Source organism: Myxine glutinosa, chromosome 13 (assembly GCF_964187855.1).
Source record: "Myxine glutinosa chromosome 13, kmMyxGlut1.1, whole genome shotgun sequence".
Lineage (NCBI taxonomy): Eukaryota > Metazoa > Chordata > Myxini > Myxiniformes > Myxinidae > Myxine > Myxine glutinosa.
The window spans coordinates 36,229,003-36,253,274 of NC_136273.1; the positions used below are offsets into that span (position 1 = coordinate 36,229,003).

Sequence of the window (24,272 nt, forward strand, 5' to 3'; positions counted from 1 at the left end):
AAGCGATTGCATTTTTTCACATTTCAGCGAGGAACATTGCCATTCACACCACATAGGTTTTTTTTTCTTTCATCTTTAGATCCATATTTTTTATCAGCGAATCTGAATCGGTGGCAGAGCAGCGCGCTGATTCGCTCATTCACGCTCATTGATAACGATCACGTGATGACGTGATCACGAATGATGTTCGTGACGCGATCACGTGATGTTCCTTGCCGCCAGCAAGTAGCATAGATTTTATTTTAGCATGATTAGCATTTCGCATGATTTAGCATGATTTAGCATAGATAGTAGCATGTTTCACATAGATTTTTTTTCAGCGAGGAATATTATACACGGATTCTGACCGGTGGCAGAGCAGCGCGCTGATTCGCTCAGAGCGATCACGTGATGTTCCGAATAAGCACAATCAATTGAGTGTGCCGCATGAGTCTGCGATGTGTTTAAAGTAAAGTAAAAAAAAAAAAAAAAAATGTTAACGTGCCGTTCTTAGCCTATTCATGTATAGTTTGTGTTGTATTTAGCTGTGGCTGAGCTAAGATGTAGCTGAACTTCAGAGTCGTTGACTCTGGTATTCTTTGACCTCTTAATCACCTTGCTCCATTGGGACAAATCCAAGTAATAAGCGCATCGGCATGTAAATCCACCGGAGCGAGGTGAAACAGCTCTCAGGTTGAAATAATGTGAGTTATTCCATCCCCGCCGCCAGTTGGCTTCACTTTTCACGCAATATGAGCGTTCTATATCTATCTATAATTCCATTAATCTCTGTGTGTATGTGTGTGTGTATGTGTGTATGCGACAACGATTTCTCGACAACTACCGGTCCGATATACTTGAAACTTGCCAGGTATATTGCTGGGGACCCGAGGATGTGCCTTTTCAAGGTTTGAAATTAATCGGACAAGTACTTACCGAGCTATGGCGATTTAGCCGTTCGCCGTTCGCTTTGGCGTTGCGAATGGACCAAACCATTTCATGTAAATAGAGGGGGGGGTTCTGTGGTCGTTGCGAATGGACCAAACCATTTCATGTAAATAGAGGGGGGGGATTGTCACTGTACTCGCAAGCCGTTCGCCGTTCGCTTTGGCGTTGCGAATGGACCAAAACATTTCATGTAAATAGAGGGGGGGGATATAATTTTAGATAGATATATAGTACGGGCATATATATAGTACGGGCATGCCCTAGTATTTTCAATTCAGTGCGCCCGAACTCGCTCACGTACTTGATTTGTGGCATAGACATGGCCATTGGGCCTTCACGGTGTAATTTGTGCAAGGCTTTTGTCCGAGTGAGCTTGAGTCGAGAGGGCGAATGTACCGGTTGGGAATGTACGGGTCTCCCTTCCCCCACCCGGCAACGCCGGTACTGGAGGGCGTCACAGGATCGGTGAGTCTCTAAAAGCCGCTTCGTGCTGTTGCGAAGATTCAGGACGATGTCGCGATTGTTGTGCTGCTCTCCGACCATGAGAACTGCAACGTCATTGTTGACTGGCCCTCCCCTTCCCTCCCCCTTCCCCCTCCCCCCTCCGTCCTCCCCTCCCCCTCCCTTCCCCCTCCACCCTACCCCCTCCCCTCCCTTTTCCCCCTCCCCCTCCCTTTTGCCCCTCCCCCTCCATTTTCCCCCTCCCCCTCCCTTTTCCCCCTCCCCCTCCCTTTTCCCCCTCCCCCTCCCTTTTCCCCCTCCCCTCCCTTTTCCCCCTCCCTTTTCCCCCTACCCCTTCCCCCCTCCCCTCCCCCTCCCCCTCCCCACAGCACCACAAGAAGGGATGATCGCCAGCTGCACCGGTTAGTCCGCAATGGCCGTACCAATTCAGCTAATCGGGTTCGGGCTGAGTGGCAGCAACTGACAAATGTGCCTGTATCCAGAAGGCTAGTCAACCAACGACTGGTTCAAGCAGGCTATCGTGCCAGGCGTCCCCTGAGAAAGCCACGCCTGACCAGACAACACCGCCAGCGCCGATTGCAGTGGGCCAGAGAGCACCATCAATGGCAGCCAGGACACTGGAATCACGTGATCTTCAGTGACGAGTCTAGATTTCTGGTCTATCGTCAAGATGGCCACGTCCGAGTGTGCAGACAAGTGCATGAAGCCTACAACAAAGATTGTATAGTGCCAAGAGTCCAAGCTGGAGGTGGTGGGGTGACCGTTTGGGCTGCTTTTCATGCAGTTGGCAAAACTGACCTGGTTCTTCTGAATGGAAATCTGAACCAGTTCAAGTCCAGGGCCATTCTGGAAGAAACATTGCTTCCATTTGCTCGTGCAGCCTTTCGAGGAAACTTTGTCTTCTAAGATGACAATGCACGGCCTCATCGTGCTCGCATGATCCAACACTTTTTTGCGGACCGTGGTGTAGAGCATATGGAGTGGCCTGCCATGTCCCCGGATATGAATCCGATAGAGAACTTGTGGGCAGAATTAACATGTCAAATCGACCACTTGGACCAGCAGCCGACCTCTGTGCGTGAATTGCAGCAGGCTATTGTCACTGCATGGCAAGCGATTCCTGTCCAAACCTTGGCAAATCTCGTGAACAGCATGCATCAAACGTGTACGTGCTCTCCTGAATGCTCGTGGGGGTTACACGAAGTACTGAACTGTAATTTTACTGTCGGTAATCCCAGTCGTAATTTAACTTTTGTTTTTGTTAAAAAAATTTTGGGCTAATGTGCAAAATAAAGAGATACTTCTGGAAAACGTACAGAAGTTTAACACAGTACTGTCCATGAATTGAGTTCGATATCAGTTTCCATCACTTTCAAGGATCAATTTATTTGTTTCGAAATGTCAAATGTTGTTTTTGTTTCTTTTAAAGGTCACATTAACAAAATCTCGAATAATTTCAACATAATTCCAATGAACTTTTGGTTCTAAGACATCTTGAAAAGTAAGTTCACCCCCACAAAAAAAATATTCCATATTAAATGCCAAGTCTGTATATTTTAGATCTATAATTCCAACTGCCTGTGCATGCTAATCCACTCACTAAAGCATTGTCAACATTGATACATTGAATATTTCTGATTTTCTTTGATCGTATCTATGTAAGGTTAGTTATATCCAATTACGAGACCATAGGGAATTCACATTTTGTGTAGTAGCCTTTTTTTTTTGGGCTATCTTAGACACACTTCTTCCCCCACTGCAATGCACCTTGATGTTGGATTAAAGACACCCCACCTTAGAATTACATCATGTTTTGTGAGACCACCCCCCCTCCACCCCCCCCCCCCCCCCCCATTGCCGCATGGGTTGGCTCACCACCCACTGCTCTTCAACCCCACTCCCACCAGAGTTTAGATCCGGGACGACTGTAAAGCGAATATCACAGAAGAACGTGAAACAATTTGACAAGCGATACTTTTGTGACAGTGAGGATTTTTTAGTTGTGTTCCCTGAAAAAGACTTTTAATTGTGGATATCGACTTTTTAAAACCAGATCGACACTCAGTAGAAGGCATACCCATGCCAGGTTGAACAGTTTACGTTTTGTATCCCTCTGATAATCCGGATGTGGATCCAGACCTGAACCAAAATTGAATGAGCTTGTTCTTGTCATCCACTCAAGCTGTCCACCAAGTTTTGTCCGAATCCGTCCACAACATTTTGAAATATCCTGTTCAGTGTTGACAGACAGAGGCAAACAGAACAAAACAAACAAACACATGGGTGAAACATCACCTTCGCCCACCTTTGGTGTTGAAGCCAATAAAATGGAGAGGCTAACAAATGACTGCATGAGCAGTTTAACTGGTGGGTGTAGTTTTGTACACTGTTTGTGAATCATGTGTGACTCAGATGTTAAGCACCATTAAAGGATAACATCAGATGTTTTTAAAATGTCCATGGGGATAATGTAGCTGTAGGCCAAATACAATGTCAACAACAACAACAGTGGTTATATCATGATGAGCCAAAACGTTAAAAATGCTCACCCAGGGTCAAAGCCTCTGAAACTAGAACAACATTCGGTAGAGCGCGTACCTCCGCCAGGCTGACCAGTTTACGATTTGTATCCCAATGATAGGTCAGATCTGGATTCTGAACTAAACGAAAATCAAATCAGCTTGCTTTTGTCACCTAACCAACTCATCCACAACTTTTTGAAATATCGTGCTGCACTGTATATCGTTTTTGATTGCATCTCTCAATGGTGAAGAATCACTTAAAAAATTATCGTATCCAGATCTTCACCAAAATCGAATTATTTCGTTGTTGTCACATACACCACCTCGACACCAAATTTCGTCCTAATCCATCTCCAACTTATTGAGATATCGTGCTAAATATTGTTTTTGGCGATATCTCTTAATTATGAAGAATCACTTTAAAATTCTAGTATCTGGATCCAGATCTTCACCAAAATCAAATCATTTCGTTGTCACATACGCCACCTCTACACCAAATATCGTCCAAATCGGTTCACACCTTTTTGAGATATCCTGTTCAAAGAGAAACAGACAGACAGACCACCTTTGGTGGCGGAGGTAATAATGCACGGTGTGGCATATTCATTATTTACAGGAAATTCACATTGTAGTTCATGTATTAGTGCTTCCAATGAGAGGGATAACTAATAAATTGTGATCACAATGTCCAACTCCGACTCGTTGAAGAAACTTTGTTTCATATCTGGAATAAGAATAGCTCGTTCCTTTTCTTGAATGGCACCTTTTGTTTTTAAATCTTCACAACATCTAATTTGAGCATACCATTTTCATGTCCCGAATCCAAGGGGTCACCGGTCACCCAGGGTCCAATTGACATTTTTGGCTATCTTGAGGACCCTTCGCTGCACCGTAACTTCGGGAACGAGGCAAAACGTTGTGTCCTCCCCGGGAGTCAGATAATTAATTTTACTTTCTGCCATTCAGCCTCTAAAATTATAGATGCGTATGATTCAAAAACGGAAGTAATTCCAGGATTGCAAAACTAACCACATTTATTATATAATAAACTACACCCAATGATAAACATTCAACGTAAAAGATAACATTTAGTCCTTTTCAATTTGGCTCCTCCACGACATTCGACATTAAAATAAGAACCTTCTCTCATGACCTTTTTTTTTTTTTTTTTTCTTTCATTGGATTTTGCTGAACCTCGGTATCCACCCTCCTCCACGTACTTCCTGCATCTCCATATAATTCGTCCTCCAATCCTCCATAGAATATCTTTCATGTTTACCTTCCTGCTTACCAGCTCCATTACCATGATAAAGAGGAGTGGGCTGAGAGTGCTTCCCTGCCTCAAATCGATGTTCACACTGAACTCTGATATCCCAGAACCAACCAAAACTATTCACTTTGTTCCCTTGCACATCCTTGTGTTTAGTTAGATCTCTTCAGAAAGTTCATTTGGAAAAATTATTTCTATATAATTTGTAATTCATCAAAATGTAGCATTGTTGGTAGGGGGGTGAATACTTTTGCAGGACACTATAGATATAATAGATTTTCATGGAGTAACACAGTTTGAAATCGTTATATTTTGCCCTCGATTGAGACAAATGCAACCTCCGCCACCAGATGTTGCACCATCATTTGCGGTGATTGGTATGTTATAAATAGTTCACAGCTTTGGTTCTGAGAAAAACCAATAATGCAACACAATTAACCTTTTTGAAGTCCATAAAATAATTGAAATTGAATATTAACCGAAACTTTCCCCCATCACTGGCGAAGGGTACTTTTTCATGCTTTTCCCATCACTCGGGCCGGGTAGTTTTCCAAGTCTGTGTATAATCTGATAATGTCAAAGTACATGTCAGTGAAGCATTTCATGGTGCAATTGAATTTCTCATATTGTGTTGCAAGGTGGATTGGATAAAACTATTTGAACTTAGAAGAGTTTGTTGTCATGTAAAAATACCTGTTAAAAGTGGTACGTCTTCAGATGTAAAAGATATTCCCTCAGTCTGTAAAATAACAATGATCACACAGTGTTATGGTTATGACATAAAACTCAGTAAATCACTACATGTCAGAAGACTCAATGTATGACTTGGATGGTCACAGTGTGTTCCAGAAAATTAATGTTAATCAGCATTTCAAAACATTGATTGGTGAAGGAATAAAACTCAAAAGAGGTAAACATGCAGAATGAATTCCTTTCATTGTTGTCGGATTTATTTGTGACATTCTCCAAATTCAGTCGATGCTTGCCAACAAAATTAACTATATTAATTACTTTCGGTGTGTTACTCACATAAAGTATACAGTTGTTTTAACAAAAGTGCTTTCTGGCATTTACACATTCAAATGATGGACAACTGCAGACTTCGGTCACATGGAAGCTTAAAGAAAGGGTTGAGTTCATTTGGCCCATTAAAGCTGTGCTGGATGAAAATTGTGTGAAGGATCAATTTCTTAACTCCATCAGTTTAACCGATACTTCACCCCACAGTACGTCAGTAGTCCAATCTAGTGCGCCACAGCACGTCATTAGTCCAATCTAGTCCGCCACAGCACGTCATTAGTCCAATCTAGTCAGCCACAGCACGTCATTAGTCCAATCTAGTCCGCCACAGCACGTCATTAGTCCAATCTAGTCAGCCACAGCACGTCATTAGTCTAATCTAGTCCGCCACAGCACGTCATTAGTCCAATCTAGTCAGCCACAGCATGTCATTAGTCCAATCTAGTCAGCCACAGCACGTCATTAGTCCAATCTAGTCCGCCACAGCACGTCAGTAGTCCAATCTAGTCCGCCACAGCACGTCAGTAGTCCAATCTAGTGCGCCACAGCACGTCAGTAGTCCAATCAAGTCCGCCACAGCACGTCAGTAGACCAATCAAGTCCGCCACAGCACGTCATTAGTCCAATCTAGTCCGCCACAGCACGTCATTAGTCCAATCAAGTCCGCCACAGCACGTCATTAGTCCAATCAAGTCCGCCACAGCACGTCATTAGTCCAATCAAGTCCGCCACAGCACGTCATTAGTCCAATCAAGTCCGCCACAGCACGTCATTAGTCCAATCAAGTCCGCCACAGCACATCATTAGTCCAATCAAGTCCGCCACAGCACGTCATTAGTCCAATCAAGTCCGCCACAGCACGTCATTAGTCCAATCAAGTCCGCCACAGCACGTCATTAGTCCAATCTAGTCCGCCACAGCACGTCATTAGTCCAATCTAGTCTGCCACAGCACGTCATTAGTCCAATCAAGTCTGCCACAGCACGTCATTAGTCCAATCAAGTCCGCCACAGCACGTTTGTATTTGGGGTTATCTATATTACAGATACCATGATATCTTTGGCAATCGGTCGGTCATTGTGTACAGGTAACTTAGCCAAATCACCTAGCTAAATGTTAAAAATTAAGTCAGATCAAGCTAATGGCCAGAATGGAAGGTAAGTAAATGGATATGTAGGATTAAGTTAACACAGGGTTATCCCCAGAAAACGTAACCCACCTTTTATCTAATATATTCCGTCTTACTAATGACAACCTGTTGCTTTTTCAGGTGATTTGACGAAGAATGAGCCGCAAGAAAGACTATGGAAGTTGGCGATAGAAGACTTTTCTTAAAACGGACTCCTAAACAAGAAGACCCAAATCGAGTTTTAACGTGAGTTTGGAACTTGCGCTACGTCATTGATATTTACTTGGGTCAAAAAGTTAGGAACGTCGCATTAGAGACTTCCTTAAGATGTAAAGCTTCCTGAGAACATTGACCTTGTTGGTGATTCAGTCGGCAAAAGGCCAAAGGGATCTCTCAGGTGTCGGAGTCTAGAGCTTGGAATCTCCCGCGAATCAGTGCGAAGAATTCTACTTCGATCTTGTTTTCTGGTGAGACCCATTTCCTTCTTTCTGGGCTTCTCAACTCCAAGAGCTGTGTATCCTGGGGATCAACACCACCGATCTAGTGCTCGAGCGATCTTTCCCGCTCAGAAAAATGCACTTCCTGGGTCGCAATCGGTAAACATGGAATCTTTGGCCCTTTCTGGGTTAAAGGCCACACGTGGAAGGCATCGACTATCAATAGAAAACGGGAAGTTTTGGAGGCCCCTGGACAGTCACATGGGAGTTTTATGAGAGGAACGATGTTTTCAACGGGATGTTGCCAGACTGCCAGAGCAACCTTTGCCAGAATCCAAGTTGAATCCAAGTGCACTTGCAGTGCCGTGGCAGACATCTTGAGCACGTCATTTTTTTTTTTTTTTTTTTTTTTTTTTTTTTGTATACAAGATCGAGGCTCGTGAAAGAGCGAACATTAATCACACAGAAAGACAAACCGACACATAAAACATATAACATCGGGAGTGGTAGACAAGATGGGGAGAGAGGGGGAAGGACACAAACACAACATTTGAGAGCAGGGACCGAGAGACATGGAGACATCGAGAGATCTGAGAGAGGGCGAGGGCTTTGGGGGGGGGGGGTGCATGGGAAGGGGGCGGTGGGAGAGGTATAAAACATATGGACACTGCCAGGACTTCCAGGAAAGAAGTTGGAATTTCAAACAAGGTGGATCTGGGGTGAATTAGCGGGGGTAGAAAAGATCAAGGTTTTGGATGGGGGAAGATAAGAGATGGTGGTGAACAGCTGTTTTAAAGACCTGGAGGGAGGAGTGGGATTGAAGGGAGTGAGGGAGTTTGTTCCAGAGGCGGGAGAAAAGAGGAATGAAAGAGTGAAGGTGAGCAGAGAGCCGAGATTTCGGCAGTTTAACCATCAGAGGGTTGCTGGCAGATCTTGTGCGACCTGTAGGAATATTTGGGGGACAGAGCACAGAGAGAGCTGGGGGTGCAAGGCCGGAGAGGAGTCGGTAGAAGACAGAAAGACCACCTACCTGCCTGCGGTGAGTGAGTGAAAGGCCCTCAGAGATAGCTTCATCGCGGGAGATTCCAATAATTCTGAAAGCTTTGGTTTCAACAGCGTGAAGCCGAGCTAGGTGTGAGGCAGGAGCACCGGCCCATAGGGGAGAACAGTATTCCATTGAGCTGCGGATGAAAGCCTTGTATGTGGTGAGGAGCTCAGGTGTGCCGAGGAAGGACATCGCACGACGGAGGATGCCCAGTCGGCGACTGGCTTTGGAGGCCAGCTTGGAAATGTGGTTTTCCCAAGAAAGATCATGGCAGATAGTGAGACCCAAAATCTTGAGCGACAGAACTTCTTGGAGAGGATTGTTGAGAAAGTAGATGGGAGGGTTGTCCAGTCGATCTTTTCGGAGAGACATAGTAAGAGTGTGAGATTTGTCAGGATTGAAAGACATGTTCCACTTGTTTGACCAGTCTGTGATTTTGTCCAGGTCTTCAGAGAGTGAGGAGGCAGCAGACTGCCGATCTGAGGGAAGAGGAATGGAGCGGCAGAGAGTGGAGTCATCAGCAAAGAGATAGAGAGGATTTTCGAGAGTCAGAGAGATCATTTCAGCATTCAAAGTCACCTTTGCCAAGAATTTTGCCATTTGAGGGATAAATTAGGGTTTTATTAAGTAGTATGGGTTAATGTTTTTTTGGGGCCACCCTGTAGGTTATGGATAATTTTATAGCACAGGCACCTGGAGGCCAAATGGCTTCTACATCATTAATTTTATTTGTATCTAATGCTGCCTTTGTTTTAAGCATGAGAGACTCACCTGCCATTCACCTGCCAATTGTGGAATACTTGTTTCACTGAACACTGGGAATGTGATCAGGAGGATGTGGAGGAGGATCACAAACCATGGCCGTGCATCATGCATCGTGGTCTCAGGCCTGGAAGTACAAGGTGTATAAATTGGGAGATGCAAAATTGTCTGGTACAGAAATAATGGTGAGGTGTCATTGGGGAGGAGGGTGATGCAATTGGGGAAAGTGGGGGTGGTGATTGGGGTGAGTGGGGTGATTGTGGGAAGTGGGGTGATTTTGGGGGTGATTGTGGGAAGTGGGGTGATTGGGAAGTGGGGTGATTGGGAAGTGGGGTGATTGGGGCGAGTGGGGGGGGGGGGGGGAGTGAGGGGGTGATTGGGGCGAGTGGGGGTGATTGTGGGAAGTGGGGTGATTGGGGATTATTGGTGGAAGTGGGGTTATTGAGGGGAGTGGGAGGAAGTGGGGCAAGTGGGGGTGATTGGGGGAAGTAGGGGTGATGGGGAGATTGGGGTCAGTGGGGGTGATTGGGGCAAGTGGGGGATGTAGGGGTGATTGGGGGAGGGAGTGGGGGTGTCGGTGGGAAGTCGGGGTATTTGGGGGGAGGATAGAGGGGAATGTGAAGTTGTGTGGTGTACAAGCACAAGGAGGAGAAACAGAAAAACGAGTAATTTCGAAATAATTTCCAATTAATTGCACAATATGCATTAGAGATAATGGTGTGGGACAGATAAGTTTGTAATGTTTGTTTATTTAAATACAACACAACACAACAGGCATCTTAAGGCCATTTTCGCTGCTGGAGCGAGGGTTTATTTAAATAGAACCACCTTTAGAGGCCATTTTTCCCCGCAGGGCGGGGGTTGGCCTTTTTCGGGCACCATGGTCCCTTTTTTGAAGCAATGTTTTACGGCCGGATCCCCTTCCTGACGCCAACCCTGTTAGTCGCCTTCTGCTACACATTGGGAATTACCAGTGAACTGGTACTCAATTTGCCGACCTCGGAAGGAATGACAGGCTGAGTCAACCCCCCTGGTGTTAATTCAGCGATCGACCGGGATTCGAGCCCAGGATCCAAGGATCCCAAGCCGGCACCCTAACTGCTAAGCCAACACTAGGCTCAAATTTAAATAGGGGTTTATTTAAATGTCCCTTGGTAATTATTATAAGTGCTAAGGAATATTACAAGTAGGGGCATAATAAGTCCACCCGTGGTTCTCTCCTAACTCTCATCGTTACCTGCATTCCTTGTATGGCCGTCTCCGTCTACCTTCTCTCTGCTATTGGCGTTCCCCTTTCTCTTGCTGTTCCCTTTGTCATGTTGTGTCTTGATCTGTTCTGTGTTTTAGCTCTATCACAAGCCTAGATCATCAATACAGAGGAACAAGTAAACGAAAAAACATGTTTTAAGGCTACACACGTTAATTTTTTGTAAAAAGTTTAAAACCTATTTTTAAAATTTTTTTAAAATATTTTTTATTATTTATTTTTTTAAATTAAATTTTGATAGATGAACATGTACCAGAAAAGAGCACCGTGGGCTAAATTTCAGTTCTTTAGGACATATGGAACCTAGAAAATGAACGGCTCAAATATTTGAAATGGGACAAACAAACAAAGTTCAGATGAAGTTAAAAAAGGAAGGACTGCATAATGAAACGCATCCTACAGGACAGATATGTAGGATGTAATAGGATATACACAGATGTAGCATCCTACACAGATATGTAGGATGCATCCCAGAATAGGATGTATATCCTGTAAGATCCATGTCCTGTAGAATGCATGTCCTGTGGGATGCATGTCCTGTGGGATGCATGCCCATCATGTAGGATGCATGTCCATCATGTAGGATGCATGTCCATCATGTAGGATGCATGTCCATCCTGTAGGATGCATGTCCATCATGTAGGATGTATGTTCATCCTGTAGGATGCATGTCCATGCTGTAGATGCATGTCCAGTATGATGCATGTCCATCATGTATGATGCATGTCCATCATGTAGGATGCATGTCCATCATGTAGGATGCATGTCCATCATGTAGATGCATGTTCATCCTGTAAGATGCATGTCCATCATGTAGGATGTATGTTCATCCTGTAGGATGCATGTTCATCCTGTAGGATGCATGTTCATCCTGTAGATGCATGTCCATGCTGTAGATGCATGTCCAGTATGATGCATGTCCATCATGTAGGATGCATGTCCATCATGTAGGATGCATGTCCATCATGTGGAATGTGGATGCATGTCCATCCTGTGGAATGTAGATGCATGTCCAGTAGGATGCATGCCCTGTGGGATGCATGTCCTGTAGGATGCATGTCATGTAGGATGCATGTCCATCATGTAGGATGCATGTCCATCATGTAGGATGCATGTTCATCCGGTAGATGCATGTCCATCATGTAGGATGCATGTACATCCGGTAGATGCATGTCCATCATGTAGGATGCATGTACATCCGGTAGATGCATGTCCATCATGTAGGATGCATGTACATCCGGTAGATGCATGTCCAGTAGGATGCATGTCCTGTGGGATGCATGTCCTGTAGGGCATTTGTAAAGGATGTAAACATTTGCCTCTGCTTTGCATCTTACTCCTCAGCCACGAGCGGATCCAGGGGAGGGGTGCAGGGGGTGCGCACCCCCTCTTCGGATTTTAAATAATAAATTATAAGCTATGAATATTCTGGAACGGCCCGAGTGTCCACATTATTTTGAATAAGGAACGTTCCATGCAGCTTAGCAACGTTCAAAGGTTTTAAATCACTTTAGCTTTATTATAAAACTCCAAGTGCGACGACGGTAAAAAAAACCATGCTTTCATCACATAAATTTTGTCACCGGAATTCTTCCGGATTATTTGTAGTTAATTAGCCTAATTAACTCAGGAGATTATAACAATCATTTCGGAAGAACTACATAAATCATAAATTTCACATCAAAAAGCTCCAGTGGAACTACACAAAAACATGCGGCACACACACACACACACACACACACACACACACACACACACACACACACACACACACACACAATTTACACACACAATTTACACACACACACACACACACACACACACACACAATTTACACACACACACACACACACAATTTACACACACACACACAATTTACACACACACACACACACAATTTACACACACACACACACAATTTACACACACACACACACACACACAATTTACACACACACACACACACACACAATTTACACACACACACACACACACACAATTTACACACACACACACACAATTTACACACACACACAAACCACACACACACAAAAACATGCGGCACACACACACACAGACACAGACAGACAGACACACAGACAGACACACAGACAGACACAGACACACAGACAAACAGACAGACACAGACAGACAGACAGACACACAGACAGACACACAGACAGACACACAGACAGACACACAGACAGACACACAGACAGACACACAGACAGACACACAGACAGACACACAGACAGACACACAGACAGACACACAGACAGACACACAGACACACACACAAAACAGCACACAGAGACACACACACACACACACACACACACACACACAGACAGACACACAGACAGACACACAGACACACACCAACAGCACACAGAGACACACAGAGACACACAGAGACACACAGAGACACATACAGAGACACACAGAGACACACACAGAGACACACAGACACACACACACACACACACACACACAAAGACATAGACACACAGACACAGAGAGATACACAGACACACACAAAAAAAAACAGACACACACAAAGACACAGACACACAGACACACAAACACATACACACATACAAAATTCATCAATTTATAGCAGAATGAACAGCTGGGCAAGTCGGTTCACTAGTTTGTCGATCTGGACATTAGTCATCGCGAATCTGCTGAACTGTTGGACCAAGGAAGAACTCGAGGAACTGCAGAAACTTCCAAAAACGCAACGCACTCGATGCTGTTTCTGACGATCAATTTTTAAAGATTTCCTGGTGGGCTACCCCCAGTTCCCCCAGGTCCCCCTCCATCCCTCCCGGCGCCATGGCTTCGTGCACCCCTCCGTCTTTAAATTTCTGGATCTGCCCCTGTCACCCATAAATCCATCGATCTCACAACTCACACCTGGATAGGAGTAACCACTCACCATTGTACCAATGCTAAAAGGACAGAGTACCTACTGAACAAAGGGGCAATAATACCTGAGTACAAAGCGTTCAAAACAAATGTGGTTTGGATTGAACTAGTTAGGAGTCGGCATGTTGAGTGAATTGGATGAGTGGTTGTGGGGGGAGGAAGTGATAGGCTACAGGTAGACACATCAGTACAATGCTTCAACACCTTACCTTTAGAAGTCAAATAATCACCGATGTTATCATTTCAACAAGCCCTCAGAACAACAAACAGGGAGAATGCAGACTCGGTAACATTCACCATTGCTCTCCAGTTTCCTTACACTATTTAGAACAAACAGTAATGGTTCCTCTTGTGACATAAACAGGAACGACATCATCGGTTTAAATTTTCGATCATTTATCAATCATTAAACCTCATGCTGCTTCAATTGCCATTACCATTCGATCTGGTCTGTAAATCGATGTTTTAGTTACAACCAACTGATGCCAAACTCACCCGATTGCTTCACGTGAGTGCGAATTCTACGCAAGATGTCTTGTGAGGTTTTCGGGGATGAGTACAAAGGGCTCCTACCCAATTGGTTTCGTACTGTAAACGGTGCTTTCAAGTAAAGGTCAAGTTTCTTGTTTGTCTAGATTATGAAAAACTTCACGTTTTACTGAACATACTTGCTATGTGACATTTTTGGCGTGCTATGTGACATCCTCAACTTGGCAACCACACCCTGCACCATAAACTTGTTTGGGTTCGATGTCGTCAAGCCTGCTGGGCGGAATAATATGTTCACAACCCTCCATCTCCTGTACCCTCCACGTAATCTTTGAGTAAAAATTCACATAACTTTGATGTTGCTATAATCTATGTTCTGACTCAAACTGACTCAAGCTCAGGTGTAAGACCGAGCATCTCCATTTTGGCCAATATGCCATGGTACTGGTATCTCACATCATTCTCAGCCTTCACAAACTGGCTGCTTTAATATTGGGTAAAACCTAGCATGTATTAATGAACTAACATTGTCAACAAAAGTTAGCCCAATAGCAACTACAATGGCACTCGGTAGAGCGCATACCTCCGCCAGGCTGAACAGTTTATGTTTTGTATCCCACTTATAGGCCGGATCTGGATTCAGACCTGAACCAAAATCGAATCGGCTTGTTTTTGTCACCTAACCAACACATCCACCAAGTTTTGTCATAAAACTGTCATAACTTTTTTAAATACCATGTTATGTGTCGCTTTTCGCCCGATCTCTCAATGCTGAAGAATCACTTAAAAATTAAATAATTCTCGTATCCGAATCCATATTCAGATCTTCACCAAAATCGAATCGATTAGTCCTTGTCAGACACACAACCGGTTCACCAAGTTTCGTCCAAATCCGTACATAACTTTTTGAGATATCCTGCTATTTATCGTTGTTGGCCCGATCTCCCAATGGTGAAGAATCACGTTAAAAATTCTAGTAGCCGGATCCGAATCCGGATCTTCACCAAAATCTAATCATTTTGTCCTCGTCACATAAACCACCTCTCTGCCAAATTTCATCCGAATCCGTTAACAACTTTTTGAGATATCTTGTTCACAGACAGACAGACAGACAGGGGTGAAAACAATCATCCACCTTGGTGGCGTAGGTAATTACTGATTAGCAGCATCTCAAATGGGTTTGGATATTTTATACTTGTTGGTCAAATCTGCAGCTGCCGCTTCTTCAACCCCGTTAAAGGGAAAAAAAAAATCTTTACCGGACCAAGCATGTTTTCTGTTGTATCTTCACTGTGTCGCCGTTTGTGTTTCCTTCAAATTTTCCATGTTAAATTGTTCCTTGTTGTGCTGTATGTGTCGAGTTTGTTTTTGTGTTGTTCAAGGCCGACTCCTCGGATAGCTGCTATGAAAAGTTTGTGTCCGTGTTCCTCGTTTTGCTTCTTTCTTCCCAAATATTTTACTTATACCTCCTCAACATGATCTATTTCCCCTCCCTGCCTCAAAAAACATAAAAATATGAACCTTATTTTTCCACTCCACAACAATCTCATTCTGCTTGAATTTCATTATGCCTGTACTTCCTATTCTCCTTTTCCCTCTTTTCTAAATATCTCCAAACTGAATCTTTATTGAATGTAAACGATTCTTCCTTTAAAAACATCGACAAACCTTTTTTTTAAATATTTCACTTTCCTCATTTCTCCATCAGGAGTACCCCATGTGTTCTTCTTCACCACAATTGTTTCCCCTTTCCTTCTTCACAAAAAATATTTTCCAATACTGCTTGTCAACTAAGCTCTTGGTTCACCAACCTCCTTCCGCACCTACAGCACTTTCGCACCTACAGCACCTACAGCACAGAGCCTTTCCCGTTGCTTTCACCAAAAATGATTACCTCCCATCCCATGATCTTTATCTCTGTTTGTCCAATTTAGGAAGTTGGAATCAGTATCCACCCACTTCATGATTGCTCTTTTTGCTTGCCCCTCACTTCACCCCTCAAAGCTTTGTGTTCTCCCTTTCTGCATCCCTCCTCGCACATCCTCTTTTTCGTATAGATTAGCAAGGCTAGTGGAAGAGCGAGCACATTGAACGGATCAGGACATAACAGATAAAAATAGGACGCAAAACACGAATGCCTGGTGAAGGAAACTCCAAGGAGGAAAAACTGGAAAATCGGAAGGAAGAGGGATTTGCGTAGCGTTAACTAGGGTAGAAATGATCATGGTTTCGGGGTGGGGTTAACGAGGGTAGAAAATATGGTTTTGGATTGTGGATATTCTGAGATGACCATGAACAGCTGTCTTGAAGACCGGTAGGGAAGAATGACATTGAAGAGGATGTGGAAGTTGTTCCACAGGTGGGACGATAGAGGACCAAATGAGTGGAGGTGAGAAGTGACCCTGGATTTAGGGAGTTTTATGAGAAGATGGTAGATTGTGGACCATCTGAGCCCTGCGGAAACCTGGGGGAACAAAGCATGGAAGGAGCAGAGGGTGCATGACAAGAAAGGAGGTGGGAGAAGACAAAGAGACCACCGGCCTGTCTGTGATGGTAAAGTGACAAGCGCATCGACAGCTTCATCGTGAGACATTCCAATGATCTCAAAGGCCTTGGTTTCCACAGCATCAAGCTGAGCAAGGTGTGAGGCAGAGGAGCCAGCCCATAGCGGGAGAGCAATACTCCATCAAACTGTGGAAGAAAGTCATGTAGGTGGACTTGGGTTCAGCTTTACCAAGGAAGATCTTTGTATGATGGAGAATGCCGAGTTAGTGGCTCGCTTTGGAGGCCCATATTGAAATGTGGTTTGCCCAAGAAAGACTATGGCTGATATAGTGAGACCCAGGAGTTTGAATGACTGAACTTACTCAAGAGGATTGTTAAGAAAGTAGATGTTATGAAATCAAGTCGATACCTCTGGATCCAGATACGAGGCTTTATTGAAATCTATCTCAACATACCCGATATACACAGAACAAAGAATAATGTCAGAACTACAGCAAAGATTCTACCAGCATTTCATCGTTCATAAGCAAGCAAAGAATGCATCCCCACGTCATACTTTCTCGAGCGTCCGCTCACAACAGACAGATATGAAACCAAAACCTCCTCCTTCCACGGCAACCCATTATGTTCCCTTCTCAAGGTAATTTCCATTTGAATCCTCTTCTTCATTTTTATAACAGTATATTGGAGGGTTTGTGTCTTTATACAATAAAAGGTGTCATTGTTTATATCTTGAAGATGTGTCCCTCCGTCCTCAGAGTAAAATAAGCAACAATTAGGGCATGGCAGCTTTCTACAACAAGGTTTTGTCAGGCATTTACCTGCTAGCTCAGGCATCCCTAACCCTAACCCTAACCCTAACATAAATACTGCATTTGTTTTTCAAATGCTTTTTATATCCTACTTGGCACCAGGGAAGCAAATACAATCCTCTTGATATAATCCTTCAGTTTGGAATTCGTCATCTGTACATAGCAATTTTAATCTCCGTTTTCACATCCGCCTAATGTTTAATATTGGCTTTTGTTTCATGGCTTAATGGAATGACTTTAAACCTTTTATTTTCCCACTTACACACCCAAATCCACATCAATACAAAACCCAATTTTATCTGTAACATTTGCAAATGTCTGTGGCACCACAACTTCATCCCGAAGTACTTCTTATATTCCCTTTTCCCCCCTGCCCTCTACTCATTCCTCCTATTCTGTATTATCCTCACATATTAGCCTTCCATACTAATGCCCTGTGGATATTTCATTCCATAATCCTGTCTTAATTTCTGATTAGAGTTTTCCTCTTCTCCTGAATCTTACATATACTAGAGTCCCTGTATAAAGAGAGTTGCGCCATGCGCTGACCCGAGATTTCTGGTCACGTGATTTCGTGGCGCCATTTTGTGTCTAACTTCACCGTGCGTGAACGTCAGCTTGGTACGGGAATGTTGTTTATTGCCAAACAAAATGACTGGTTGTTCTGCTTTTGGTTGTTCAAACCAATCTGGGAAATATAAGATGTATAGATTTCCAAGTGATAAAGTCAGAAGACAAATTTGGGAAGCGAAAGTCAGACGAAAGAGCTGGAAAGCGATCGACTCCTCGAGACTCTGCTGACTTGCAGCTTGTTAAATCATTACAATGGAAATTGAATATAAATGTCGATAAAACTAAAGTTGTACACTATAGAAATATGGCAATACCACGTACAGAATTTGTTTTAAGTGTGTTAGACTATATGTCGGCTGGAAGTCCTACACCGGAATTGCTCTCGGCACCCTTTAAAAAATATTGGATATGCCCACACTCCTTTCTAAAAGTGATTAAAATTCAGAGAACGACAGCATTGGTTTGTCTTACTTATAATGTTAGCTCTTATATGCAGTATTGGCTTGTAATATGCATTGCCATACCACTTTTAATATCACCACACAGCTCTTTTTCACGGCAATAGCTGAGTTTTTGACAAAACAAATATCACCTGTATGTAAATAATAAGACTAAATATGTGTAGTAATTTTTTTTTTAGCAGGTTTAGAATATATCACCCCATATCGCGAATGTACATGTATATCTAATCCGACACACTTAGACACAAAATGGCGTCCAAATTTGAGTTGCCACAACTCTCTATATACAGGGACTCTAACATATACTAGCAACGGTACCTGACCTATGGGCGGGGCTTCAATTGGGAGGCCCAAATGAAAAGGCAAAATATCAGAAATTATAGGCTTTTTATTTTATTTTAAACGATTTATATAAAGATCCGTTAAATCATATCACACGCAAATCATCAAAATCTAAACAGTACATGGCGCCTATTTTGAAAAAAAGATTGAATTATGCAAAAGGGAAGCGGCCGCTACACGTCTTTCTCAGTCGCACGTTTATGTGTGAAGAGTGCGTGCCGAATCTGTAACACGGAAGCGGCCGCTACACCTGTTTCTCTGTCGCTTTGCACACGCTGCCATGTTACTTCGGAGCCGCACATTTATATAGGAAGAGTTCGTCAGGAGTCGATCTACTCTCTCCTGGTACATAGAATAAATAGTATTTGTAGAATTTCAACAAAAGCCACATCACTGTTCATATCGGTAAATATTATTCCATCGTGTTTGGAAAAACTGGATATTTGGAAAAATTGGATAAACAATATAGCCTATTTTACTCACAGAGGTCCCATGAATACCCACCCAAAATATCGTTGCAATCGGTTGAGCCGTTTTTGCGGTACCTTTGAACGGACGGACGGACATTTGGTGAATTATAGTAATATATATGTTGGAACCCATCTGTGGATGCACGATAAATGACAATGCAGACCCATCGGCCGATGGGTCTGCGCCATCTGCGGATGTGTTGTTCACCTTGAAGGAATGTGTATGCATCAATGGTGGATGAGTATGTTTATTTGAACCTAAAAATAAGCAATTGATGTCATAAATGTTTATAAAGCAGTCCGTGACATGTGGTTTGTCGATAACCGTTTGTCGATAAGATAAAAATAAGATAATGTAGCGGTTACCGCTGGATGCACACAATCGCCTTGCACCGGCCAGAACACGGCCAGACGCGCCTCTCCCGGGCATGCCCGGACTCACTGTTCCCGGGCACGCCCGAACCTCCCGGGCACGCCCGGTCTCGTCTTTCCCGGGCATGCCCGCTCTCGCCTTTCCAGGGCTCGCCCAGAGCGTCCGGGCATGCCCGCTATCGCCTTTTCAGGGCTCGCCCAGAGCGTCCGGGCATGCCCGCTATCGCCTTTCCAGGGCTCACCCAGAGCGTCCGGGCATGCCCGCTATCGCCTTTCCAGGGCTCGTCCAGAGCGTCCGGGCATGCCCGCTATCGCCTTTTCAGGGCTCGCCCAGAGCGTCCGGGCATGCCCGCTATCGCCTTTCCAGGGCTCGTCCAGAGCGCCCGGGCACGCCCAGCCTCGACTTGCCAGGCCGCAGCCAAACACGCCCGGGCAGGTCCAGACTCGCCTTTCCAAGGCTCGCCCTTGACACCCGGGCATGCCCGGTATAGCTTTTGCCGGGCAAACTTCCCGACATAAGTGTATATATATTGCTGCCCGATAAACGGGCTTGTCAGAATACCTGAGCTGTTTTGTTTCAATAAAGCAACTCGGACGAATTCCGTCTTTGGTCGCGTCAATTCTTTCGACTCGCGTTGGAGCGCAGTTCCTTCAATAATGTCGCTCCATTTAAAAACGCTGGTCTACACTCGCCATTGCCTTTGTTAAAACCCTGTTGGAAGGTCAGGATCCTTGCCACCAAAACTACATTTACCCTCGCCATCACCTTCATCAGCACCTGCCACTCGCTACCCTGCCACCATTCCCCTCCGCCATTATCAGAAGAACACCTCATGTTTTGTATGAATGTTGAGTATGTTATGTAAAGCTTTACTAAAACTGCCATGTATCTGTTAATTACAAAATGTATAAATAGATGGGTAGAAATAGATAATAAAACATTTAAAAATCATCTCTGTTAAATTCCTACCACATGTAATTCCAATGACTGTGTACCTGATTGAAGAGCACCATTCTGTCAACACATTCCTTCAAGGTGAACAACACATCCGCAGATGGCGCAGACCCATCGGCCGATGGGTCTGCATTGTCATTTCTCGTGCATCCACAGATGGGTCGCCCATCGGCCGATGGGCGACCCATCTGCGGATCCGCAAACGGGTCAGACCCATCGGCCGATGGGACCGATCCACAGATGGGTTCCAACATATATATATATATATATATATATATATATATATATATATATATATATATATATAATGTATATACATATATATATATTGTTACGGACACGACTTAGATGTTATGATGGGCCGAGCGGAATGGCCGCCGTGTTCGCACAAGTTACCCGATTACACTCGAACGTTGGCCGAATCGCGTTATGCTAAATCAATGAAGGAAAGGACACAACGGCTGGGATTAAGGCAACGACACAAGGGGTACAGTTCTCAAGACCTCCGGAGGAGGATATAATATTGGTTATGCAGAACGGTTAGATTACACGACAAGAGGTACAGCACAGAAAGATAAGCACTTAGACACAGTCTTATCTTATTCCCGACAGACCACAGACAAACGGGACAAGACTGACTCACACAGGGATTGATGGCTGGGAAGGACAGGCAGTCGATAGCTCAAGGTGCACCTTGGCTCAGGGGCAGAATCGACCCGGTCCGGTCCAGAGATGCGGGGAGGTATCGTCGCGCTGGAGGTGGCGTCCTTTTCTCTCCAAGATGAGGCGCATCTGACGTCACCTCCGTCTTCCTGCGCATGTCCAGCGGGGAGTGACACGCCCTCGGCTCGTTAGCTCTGCCCCAGATGGAATCGGTCCGCCGCTTCTTATTGGGTGCGGGGGGTTACCGGGCTCCGCCCTTGACGAGGAGCTGACAGTGAGCCCCTGCGTGGTAACCCCGTCGGAGCACATGTTCAATGGCGGCTAACCAAGCCGGAGTGAGGACGCACACTCCCCGCGCCGTCGCCGCGCCGCCGCCGCTGTTGTTGTTGTTGGTGGTGTTGTTGTTCCATGAGGAAGAGATGCGGGGAGGTATTGGGAGGTCCTAAACTTACTAACGGTGCCATACAATCACATTCTGGTGCAACGAAGAGTCAGAATTAATGGGAACGAGTCCTTAACTGACATAGACTAAGAATAACTAGCAAGATGTCCTATAGTTGTCTACGTGAGATGCGGTGAACCTGGGCACGACATTTAATGGGGGAAAAAGGGGAAGGTCGGGGCTACAGAGTGTTGTTTACAGACAATGCGACTAGGGAATGGGGGGATTGGGGATAGTTGGGGAGTATTGGGGAAATAGGGGAATATTTACAAGCAGATATGGATGGAGGCCAAATCCCATATCCGCAACATTGCACCCTTCTCTACCTCGGGGCGTCCCGACCCGATAAATCTTTACCTACGTCAGTGTGGCACTCAGATGTAGTTCCCTCTACTATTAACTTAACCCTGAGTGCGACAGTTTTACAGATGTTCACAAATGAGTAAATATGTCCCCCTGCGACGTTGCACCCTTCTCCTCACAGAAACACACCCACAGGATAACCGAATCGCGGAAAGAATCCTCAAACTAAACATACAGCTGGTAGGGAGCATCATTTATACAAGACTACACTGATATTTACACTACGATCCAGGACCTGTTTTTGGAGGAACACATGCAGATGTTATGCATAGAGAGAGAGCACGCATGCCAGCATCGATACACCAACCCATGAGTGCTCTGTGGCCTTACGGCCTTTAATAATGTGCAGAGCACCCCATCCAAGCACCAAAAGCACCACCCCATAACACAGTCAGCACCATCCGGTGCACCAACAAAGTGTTCGATAGTCACCGGTGGTGTCGCAGCCGGCCGATGTTCTGCCGCTGGTCTTGCCTTCATGTGGTGTACTTGGCCTTCTGGCTTCTTTAAAAATAAAGAAAGGCGCCAACCGCGTCCATTTCTAAATTGTGGCCGTCAGGGGCCAACTATTAGTGGTTCACCTGTATGGCATAGGTGCCACGTTGACCCATAGGTCCATCAACGGGTGGTGCTTGCCCGCAAAAGAACTGCGGTCCATGGTGGGCGGCCACAAAATTGCGGTCCATATGGTGTATCGATCCAGGCAGCAAGCAGCGAAAGTGCAGGCCCACAACTGCGGAGTCAGCACCTCTCTCTCCTCTCTCTCTGCCCCAAAGCCAGATCCTCGGAGGTGGGAGACAAAAGAAGAAGACAAGTGAGTAAGGTGGTAAGGGCGCAAAAGTGCACGCAATATAAGGTAATGCACACTGGGGGCACATGGGAACCAGGTGAGACAGGTACGTTCCTACCGTACACCCCCCCCCACCCCCCAGCAGGTAACCTACATTGCCCCTCCCTTACCCCTTACTGTATCCACAAAACACAACACTACCCATAAACATCTACTTTACAAATCAACAAACGTCCCTACTGTCTTCCCCGTTCCTCCCATAAACCAAATTCGTCTTCTCTCCCTCCTAACCAATCAAATTTGCCATTTCCAACTCTCATCACAATTTGCCATCTCCAACTCAACATCAAAATTTGCCATCACCAATTCATCATCAGTCCCTCCTAAGGAGGGAGAGATAGAATCACCCCAATGTCTCATCCACGTCGTGATGCGTCTCACCAATCCACACAGCAATTCTCATTTCCTGCACACAGAACAAAGAAACACAGGTGTGGAGTCATCATCACCACAGGTAAGTGGCTGCGTATGGTGCGACAGGTTCATCAATCCTAACTATTTCCTAAATGACTTTAACAACTTTACATTACCCGGGGTCTTTCCCTGCCAATCCATTGGCCAACTTACACTATGGGTTCTAAAAAACCAATTCCCATTGACCAATCTGTGGTGCCTCTCAATTTGGGGTCTCACTCCCCCGATTCATCTCCCGGTGCCCTCGCACAATTTCTGGGCTGTGACGTGTAGCTCTCCCAGCAGGTCTACCCACCTGCACACCTCCACCACTGTAGTTGCCACCCGAGCTTACCTGCTCCTCACCCTAACCTATCTACCTGGGGAAGGCCCTCTGGCGCTCTCCCCACGCGGTGCCCTCTCTGGCACTGGGCTGCCCGATCCACACCCGGGATCCTCAGGCACCCACTGACACTAACGGCTCCCAGAGCCCACCTGCGGCCTCACCTGGCCGACATCCTCACAGTGGTGGAGTGCCCAAACCAACTACACACACACTAACAGGCTACACGCCCAGCCATTTCCACAACACTAATGCACCCATCCACAATACCATTCTGCAACCGCACCACAAATGCCAATATCCAACCACAATTTACCTATACCCTCTACCTAACACTTACACTACCCGCCCCGGGTATTCGTGATGGGGGTCCACTCTTCCCCCATCCACACCTTCGCACCATGCACACCACTCCGTACCACTTACTCCAACTCTCTCCACACACCTGTACTTGCACACCTGTGCTCTCA

At 45.1% G+C, this 24,272-nt stretch overlaps 1 protein-coding gene across 3 annotated transcripts in view; it reads right to left on the minus strand.

The window, feature by feature from the left end:
* Positions 1–14,394, minus strand: part of LOC137438847 (adhesion G protein-coupled receptor F5-like) — a 112,515-nt gene extending 98,121 nt beyond the window's left edge. For 2 of the 3 annotated variants that reach the window (XM_078767328.1, XM_078767330.1), the window contains exons 1-3: positions 14,265–14,394; positions 9,584–9,701; positions 5,875–5,920 (exon numbers count right to left, since the gene is read on the minus strand). In XM_078767328.1, coding sequence (XP_078623454.1) covers positions 5,875–5,920; positions 9,584–9,688 — 151 coding nt within the window. In that variant the 5' untranslated portion in view covers positions 9,689–9,701; positions 14,265–14,394. Of the gene's footprint in view, positions 1–5,874; positions 5,921–9,583; positions 9,702–13,978; positions 14,079–14,264 lie in introns of those variants that run through there. The other variant, XM_078767329.1, reaches the window with a different exon arrangement.
* Between the last annotated feature and the right edge of the window lie 9,878 nt (positions 14,395–24,272).